This window comes from Phascolarctos cinereus, unplaced genomic scaffold (genome assembly GCF_003287225.1).
Source record: "Phascolarctos cinereus isolate Bilbo 61053 unplaced genomic scaffold, phaCin_HiC Scaffold_1;HRSCAF=81, whole genome shotgun sequence".
NCBI classification, from domain to species: domain Eukaryota; kingdom Metazoa; phylum Chordata; class Mammalia; order Diprotodontia; family Phascolarctidae; genus Phascolarctos; species Phascolarctos cinereus.
The window spans coordinates 139,730,305-139,739,525 of NW_027555514.1; the positions used below are offsets into that span (position 1 = coordinate 139,730,305).

A 9,221-nucleotide genomic window follows, 5' to 3' on the forward strand; every position below is an offset into this window, starting at 1 on the left:
GACTGTATTGAATTCTGGATGCCCCATTTTAAGAAAGACATTGATAGAGAGTGCCTAGGAAAGAATGTCCAGGATGATGAAGCATCTTGGGTTCATAGCATATAAAGTTGAAAAAACTGAGAATGTTTAGTACTAGACTTGTTATCTCTGGCCCCCACAGAATATGATTAGAAGTAATGAATAGAAATTGCAGAGACAGATTTCGTCTGGATGTAAGGAAAACATTTAGAACTTTCTAAAGGGGAACAGATTACCTTAAGAGATATAAAGTGTCCATTTATGAGCAAAAGCTAAATTACTACTTGAAAGATGTCATTTCAAGATTACCTCAGTCTCCTCATCTGTAAAATGGGGATAATAACACTCTAAAAGGGTGGTTTTTGAGGATAATATGAGATAAAATGCACAGCTTAGGAAATCTTAAAAGGACTAGCTGTTTTTATTACATACATCTTGAGTGGTCTTTTCCCTAGACACTGTTCCTAGTACCATGCCTCTCTTTTAATATAGCCTAAGATCACAGTAGTTTATTAGCTTTCATGTCAGATTGGTGACTCATATTTAGCTTGTGAGCCATTTAAACCTCAAACTCTTTTTTGGATGAAAATCATTGTCTAGCCACCCCTTTTCTGTCACATGAAGTTAATTTTTTTTAAAGTGTAGTACTTGATGTTTATTTTATCTTACTAGATTTGGCTCATTGCTCTATCCTGTCTAAAATTAAGAGAGTTGGTTTGGATTCTGGCTGTGCCATCTGCTATCTATGTGGCCTTGATCAAATTCTCCTTTACTTCTTTTCTTCAGTTTCCTCATTGGTAAAAGGAGCAAGATTTGGTTAGATGAGTGATTTGCTCTAAGGATCTTTGAGTTTATGAATTAGTCAATCTGCAAACATTTAAATGCTGGGCAGTGGGATCACAAAAATAAAATGAAGCAGTGCTACAGCATTCTTTCATTGCATGATATCCTTTCTCATTTGTTTCACATCACTATGGTACAATGGACTGAGATCTGGCTTTGGAATTAAGACACATTGATTGTTTGACTGAGAAAGTCATCTAACTTCTCAGTGTCCCCAGGCAATTATCCACAACTATGTCACCAAACTGTATCAACTCCAGTGGTTCCGTACCACCTCAGGAGCATAGATGAAATCCTGTTTGGCCTCTAGAGCCTTTCAGAACCTGGCCCTTACCAGCCTTCTTACATCTTACTTGATCCACTGGCTATTCCTAGAACAAAACATTCTCATCTTCCAAATTTGAGTATTTTCATTGGCTATCCTCCATCCTGAAGTATTCTTTATCTCTTCCTTCCCTGACTTCCTTTAAGTCCCAGCTAAACTCACACCTTCTATAAGAAGCCTTTTCTGATTTTCCCTTAATTCTAGAACCTTCCATCTCTTGATTAATTCCAATTTATCTCGTATGTAGCTTGTTTGTCCATAGTTGTTTACATATCTCCCCTATTAGACTGAGCACCTTGAGAGCAAGGATTATTATGGGGGGTTTTTGTTTTGTTTTGTTTTTCCTTTACTTGTATTCCCAGCACTTGGCACAGTGCTTGGCATATAGTAGGTGCTTAATAAATGTTTATTGACAGACTGATATAGTGTGATTCAGATTTATGATTTTTTGCTGTCTTTACTAAGCCACTGAGATGAATACCTTATATAAAAATATAGGGAATGAGTTCATTGAAGAAATTGAAAAAGTTTCCATTGGTAGAAGGAGTTTCTTTACCAGGAAGCTCTCTAGACCAGTGAAATCATAAGTCCAGCCAAAAAGAAAAAAGGAAAAAATCCACCATAAAAATATATTCAATTTTTTGTCTTTTTGCCACTTAAATTTCAGTGCTTAATAAATAATTTGAAATGAAATGCTTTTGCCTATTTGCAAGTTGTTATGCAGCATTAGATATGATAAATTGAAAATATGCAATGAATAAAATCCAAGATCATTTAGAAGCAGTTTTATGAGGAAAACTGCTGTATTTGTTAGGATGACTGTACTTTTCTGTTAGTCTTGTATGGAATCTAAAACAACCATTAAAATGTGCCTTTAAAAAGTAATTCTTTTCATTTCTGTAGTTTGAGCAAAATATTGAGAGTGCTCCAGGAAGAGTTCAAAGGGCTTTTGTAAATAGAAATGAAAGCTTAATAAGAAACTTACTCATCAGGCCAATAAATTTTTGCATCACTTATCTTTCCATTACATCTGTAGCTTTTCAAAAAGAAGAGGAACCAACAGAGAAATTCTCCTTAGATATAATTATGTTAAATAATTTTTCCTTTAAAACACTATACTTTTTAGGCTCCATCTGTAATTTAGCAGGCTGCTCTTAGTCTTTTATCAGAATATTTAAAAGATATTTTTGTTTTCATGCTTTTTAATTATTTCACTTGTAAATAAATTTTATTTTCTCAACATGTTTTGTTTTAAATTATTAACTTTCAGGATGGAGGTTTGCTTCTGAATAATCCTACAGCTTTAGCAATGCATGAGTGTAAGTGTCTTTGGCCAGATACCCCATTACAGTGTATAGTATCCTTGGGCACTGGACGTTATGAAGGTGATGTGAGGAGCAATTTAACATCGACAAGCCTGAGAAGTAAACTGTCAACTGTTATCAGCAGTGCTACTGATACAGAAGGTTAGTGCTTAAAGTTTTCTGTGCTTCTTTTGCTCGTGTCTGATTCTGACATATACTAGCTGTATGATCATAAGTAAGTCAATCTCTCAGTGACCTAGCTCATTCTGTAGACTGTAACTTAGAAACAATTCAACCATCTACATCAGTGGGGGGAGTTTCTGTAGGAAGAGTTCCCCAAGCTGATGATATCACAAGGCTCAATAAGAAAATCTAAAATCAAATGCGAAGTTGAAAGGGAAGAGGGGGCATAGGAAAAGTCAAAGAGCTGGAGGGATATTTGAAGAAGAAAAATCATGACTAATAAAAAGGCTTTCTGTCCTAGGCATTTCTACTTTTTTTCCCCCAAATGTTTTTGTTTCTGTCAACTTTACTGGCATTCTTCTAGGTCCCCAGGTTCATAACCTCAGCATTATCCTTAGTTCTGCATGTCTACACCTCTTTCTCATCTGCCTTGTGTTCTCTGCTCACACAACCACCACCTTAGTTAAGGCCTTCATGACCTCTCACACGATTGCAATGGCCAAGTAATTGGTCTCTCCCCACTCCAATGCATTCTGCACACAGTTGCCCAAATGATTTTCCTTAAATGCAGATCTGACCTTGTCACTCCCACTCTCAGTAAATTCTAGTGTCTTTTACCTCTAGAATCAAATGTAAACTTCTCTGTTTAGCTTTTAAAACCTTTGACAACCTTTCCGTAATCTTTCTTTTTTTAAAAAAAAATTTTTAATTTTTTTGTCTAGGCAGTGGGGTTAAGTGACTTGCCCAGGGTCACACAGCTAGTAAGTGTTATGTGTCTGAGGCTGGATTTGAACTCAGGTCCTCCTGAATCCAGGGCCAGTGCTCTACCCACGGTGCCACCTAGCTGCCCCCTGCAGTCTTCCTTTCCAGCCTCATTATACATTGCTTCCCTTCCTGCACTCTACAATCCAGCCTATCTGGTCTTTTGTGTTTGGATCACACACAACACTTCATGTCACATCTCTGTCTTTTACTGGCCAGCCCCTTTGCCTGGAATGCCCTCCTTCACTGCTACCTCATATAATTCCTCCAGCCGCTACACTGATAAAGCCTTTCCTGGTGTTTCCAGCTGCTAATGCTATCCCTAACTACTTTTATTTAAACATCTTTTATTTATTTTGCGTTCTATATATACTTATTTCCTAGGCATATTTCCATATTTAATGTGATGGGCCACTCAGAGCCAGACGGTTGATTCACTTTCTTTAATAAAAATATATTCAGTAAGCCCCAGGTAAAAGCATTCTATAAGACAGTAAAAGCAGATAAAAGAAACCTGCAAGGAAATAAAAGCAGCCCACAAAGAAGTTTAACTGGAATCTTAGAAGCTCCCTTCTAGAGTCCTAGAGCCATCTGTGGCCCAGATCAGTCAACTCTAGGGCAAAGTTAACTCCAACTCCCAGGTTTACTCTTGGCTCAAAGTAGCACCCCCAGTTTCACTAGTGTCCTGGTCCACAACCACTAACATATGCACATACTGTCTCACCTAACAGACAGTATAAGCTCCTTGAGAGTAGTGTTTGTTTCATTTGTTATATTTGTATCACTAGTGCTGTAGCACAGTGCCTGGCACATAGTAGGCGTTTAACAAACACTAGTTGATTGATTGGGAAATTGGGAAAGGTTTGGTTGCACAGGGGCTGTGAGAGTCAGCAGTTGAGCTGAGCTTTGAAGAAAGATGAGAGTTCTGAGGTAGGAATTTATCTTGGATGTGAAGGACAGGTAATTTAATAATGTGATAGAGCAAACTGGAAATAAAACGTCATGAATTTCCAGTTTGTAGCCTAGCTCATTTAATCACTCTGCTCTTTGCCTTCCTAAATTCATTTTATACATAATTCAAAATAGTTGCCATTTGAAAAAGGAAAATATTAAGAGTCCTTTCTAATGGTATATATTGTATTTAGATTTTTTTTACTGCGTTGGTGATTAAAATATGAGTGGTGAAGTAAGCAGAACTTTATACATCAAAAAGTAAAGGTAAAATTAGTAGGTAATCATTTAGAAGGTTTCATTTTTAACTTGTTATTTCTTTTTGTTTTTAAACAGAAGTCCATGTAATGCTTGATGGCTTTTTACCTCCTGATACTTATTTTAGAATCAACCCTGTAATGCATGAAAACATACCTCTGGATGAAAGTCGAAATGAAAAACTTGACTTCTTACAGTTGGAAGGGATTCAGTATTTAGAGCGAAATGAAGAAAAAATGAAAAAGCTTGCAAAAATATTAACCCAAGAAAAAACAACTCTACAGAAACTTTCTGATTGGCTGAAATTAAAATCAGATATGTATGAAGGTCTTCCATTTATATCTAAATTGTGAAAAAGAAATTGCATGCACCATCTTAAGTGTGAAATCTATTCTAAAGAGCTATCCAATTCTATGAAAAATTGATGCATATAAGCATACAAATTAACTCTGTGATATTTGTTAATTGTAGAATGTGCTGGAAAAAAACTACTCAGACCAGCATGAACAGTTCAGAATTTATATTGGAATTAGGTTTTTATGTTGTTAATAATTATATAAGCTTTAGGAACTTACCCATTGTACTACTTGGTTTTAGTAAACACAGTGCTGTTTTTGTTATTGTGAAGTTTTGAGGTGTGTTAATATTTGTGCCAAACAAGACACTGGAAATTATTCAAACACTGTATTTTTGCTTTAAGGTACCGTGATCGTGTTGAATTTATTTGAATGTTGTGTTGTGGTTTTGGGGGGTTTTTTGTGGAAAATCAAAATTTTTCCTAAGAATCTGTTCTAGTGCATTTTTACATTTCAGTTTAATAATTCTCTTAATGGATGTATGAAAATGGACATTTAGTTAGAGTCCTTTCACAAAAAATAAAAAAACTTTAAATACATAATTTTATCTCCTAAAATTTACTTCCATCATCAGAGAGTTTGGTTCAAGAAATATATCACCAGTTTACCACTGCTTTTCTGAGATTTCAACATACTAGTGGTATGCTATCTTTTTTCTAGATCAGCTCTAGCTTTAGCCCTTCATTGTTTGAGAATTAATCCTTTGAATTGGTTGAAGAAAATATTCCTATCAGTATAACAAAATAAATTCCTGAAGTAATCTGTTCCAGAAAGGCTAGTGTTATTTTTTCAATGTTAGCAATATTCAAATGTTTTGTAGAAGTTGAACTGATTGAATGTTTCAAAGAAAGAGAGAATTCACATCATTTATTAAATGAATAACATTGATGTAGCACTTTCAAGATGTGCAAAGTTTACATGCGTCATATCCAAAAAACTTCAGAACAGCCTTTTAAGATAGCCAATATAGGATTTGATCTTCATTTTAGAGATAAAGAAAATGGATCTCTGAGATACTGCAAATGATAAGTAATCAATGTCAGAGGTAGGATTTGACCCAGGTCCATATTTTACCCAGAATCAATGATACAGCTGACTGAAACTTAAGATATCTTTATTGCTGATCAAAAACATCTCTGTTTTTCTCAAAATTTGCCTTGGAAAGTTTACATTGGTTTGGAAAGCATGCCCCAGGGAAAATTCAGGAAGGGTAACTTGATTGTTCTACTTAGCTGCATGTGGAGCCCCAGGCCACCTCCTGAGTTTCACTGGTATTTTGTGTAGACTGCTGGGCCAGTTTCACCAGACCACGAGAATAATCTAAAACAAAGCAAATCCTAGCACTTTCAGAGTGAACAGCACTTAACTAATGGTGGTGGTGTGTACTTCCTCTGGCCAGGATCCACATCTCTTTCACTTTCCTGCAAAGCTATCTAAGTGATAATGTAGTGTTTGTTTATAGAGAGGGAAAGTTCAGCTCAGTACAACCAGGAACCTCTTAATTGTAGCTGATTTCATTTCCAGACTGCTCTGTGAATCTAATAAGTTCTTCATCACCATTACTGTTTAAGGCAGAGACTGGAAAACTTATGTCAGCCAGGCTTTTAAGGGGAATTTGTCCATGTAGCAAAGAGTTGGACTAGATGACTACTAAGATTTTGAGGGCAAATAGTGCTAAATTATCAACATAGACTGAGTGCTTTTGGGGAAATAATTCAGGGATTTATGTACCAAAGTACCTATGAAATAGAGAAGTGTTGAAGGTCAGGCAATAATGGCATATTCAGTGAATGTCAGCAAATACCATGTCAGGTATTATTTTTGTTAGCTAAAAGCACATATCTTCCCTACTACAGTCTTCACTCTCCCCTCCCAAACAGGTGTAAATTATATATTTTTGATTCCATTATCTTTCCCTGAAAAACATGCCTGTCCTTCCACCTCCTCTCCATTGATGGCATTATCTTCCTCCCAAGTCGCATGGGCCAGGCCAAACTAAAACTTCAGTCATCTTTGGGAGCAGGTGGTACCGTGAAGAGAGTATTGACGCTAGAGTCAGAATTTGTCTCTGATATTTAGTACCTGTGTGAACCTGGACAAATCAGCCTCTCTCTACCTCAGTTTTCTTATCTGTAAAAAAAAAAAAAAAGAAAGAAAGAAATAAAAAAGGAAGAAATTGTACTAGATGGTGTCTGAGGTTCCTTCCAGCTCTAGATGTATGGTCCTATGGCTACTTATTCCCTCCCTTGGTAGCCCCACCCAATTTGGCATAAGGCCCTCATCTTGATTCTTCTTTCACATCTCTTGCATGTGTCCCTTTCTCTCTTCTCATACTGCTACCACTTCAGCTCAATTCCTCATCACCTCATGTCTATTCTACCGTATCCTCCTGTTTTACGTACTCCAGTCTTTCCTTTCTCTAATACGTCTTTCACACAGATACCAAAATTAATTACCCTACAACAAAATTCACATGTCTTGCCCTGGCATTTTATAGTTTTCATCAATATGGCTCCAGCCTACCCTTCCAGCCTTCCATCAGGTACTCCATATTCCAGCCAAATCTTTGCCTGATCCCGGCTCATCTCATTGCATCCTCAGGAGGCTTAGAATGCACTAGCTTCTCATTGCTGCCATGTGAAATACTCTCTTTTCACAACTCAGCTGAGGTGCCTTCTCCTCTATGATGTGCCTTGCTGAGAATGTCCTCTCCTTCCTAAAATTTTTCTACAGCACTTTTGCCTAGTTCTGTCCACATCTGTATCACACACTACCTTATGTTCAGTTTATGTGTATGAATGTATCTTAGTTCCTTCAGTGGCCAAGAACATATGGGATACTGATAGGGTCTGTGTCATTTTTTTCACCTTTATATGATTCACAGTGCCACATACTCAGCAAGTATTAATAAATTTTAAGCTGAATTCTATTCATTGTGTAATTATTTACAGAAAAAAGAAAGTACTTGACACTATTTCTAAAGACTTTGGCATTACTGGGGGAAAGGAGCAATGACTTTGAATCACTTGCATTTAATGCCCTCTCAGAACTTGGAATTTTCCACCTGTGAGGCCTATCCTTTGTTCCAGTGCAATGATTTCAGTTTTCCAAGTAGCATTGTGGTGTTGTGAAGAAAGTCCAGCACCTCAAAGTACCCTGTATTCTGGTCCTGACTCAAGCTGGGCCTCAACATAATTGTGTGACTTTGAAAAAGTCACTTGTACTCTCTAGGCTTCAGCTTTTTAAAAAATCAACAAAATAAAGGTGTTGGTCCAGCTCTAAAATGCCTAGAACATGGTGATATGGAAAACAAATTCTGAGAAGTAGGAGTGAAAAATTTGGAGGTAGAACTATGATGTCTTAAATTTGTTATACACAAAAACGAATTACAAATGAGTTTCCACCTATAAGAAGCAGAGAAGTATAAAAGCTATTCTGGGAAAATTGGAGGGTTTTTTGGTAAGATTTGTAAAAATATATTGAGAATAAAAACATTTATGATGCTCAAAAACATGAATGTAGATATTTCAGCATTCTTTTTTTTTTTTTGGTGAGGCAATTGGGGTTAAGTAACTTGCCCAGAGTCACACAGCTAGTGAGTGTTATAGTGTCTGAGGCCAAATTTGAACTCAGGTCCTCCTGACTTCAGGGCTGGTGCTCTATTCGCTGTGTCACCTAGCTGCCCTGAGAATTCTTAATAAATTATTCATTGATATGGTTGGTAATTCTTTTCTTTATATACAGAGCCTATTCTCTCTGGTTAATAAAATGTTAAATACAGTATCATAGAAATGTCCCCAGATGGCAGTGAGCTTGAGCAAATCATATAGTCCTGTGCTCTCCTATTCATTTTTGTCCTGTTAAAATCATGTCAAAATAAAATCAAGGGCATCCTTGAAGGGAAAAAGATATTACAATAAGGCAACATAGCCTGAAGGGTGTGAAAGAAGGGCATTAGAAATTAGTCCCTTCTACTCAATGGCACTTATTTTAAGAACCTTAACCCATAGTTTTTTCAAGAACCTAACCCCAACACAGCTCACTGAAGTATGAAACTAGAAATCAAATTTTTTTTTAAAAAATATGAATGACCACTTACCTCATAAAAGACAATTTTATTTGTCAAACTAAAGTTAAAACATACTTAATTTAAAAAAAAACTTTTAAGCTAAACTTTACTCAAAAAATACAAACTAAAAAATGAGATACATGACACCAAGT

The 9,221-nt window shown here is 36.3% G+C and overlaps 1 protein-coding gene across 1 annotated transcript in view; it reads left to right on the forward strand.

Annotated features, from left to right (window-relative positions):
• The window catches only part of PNPLA8 (patatin like domain 8, phospholipase A2), a 45,046-nt gene extending 37,117 nt beyond the window's left edge, over positions 1-7,929 (forward strand). The window contains exons 9-10 of the mRNA XM_020984628.2: positions 2,457-2,652; positions 4,723-7,929. Coding sequence (XP_020840287.1) covers positions 2,457-2,652; positions 4,723-4,997 — 471 coding nt within the window. The 3' untranslated portion in view covers positions 4,998-7,929. The remainder of the gene's footprint in view (positions 1-2,456; positions 2,653-4,722) is intronic.
• Positions 7,930-9,221: the final 1,292 nt, after the last annotated feature.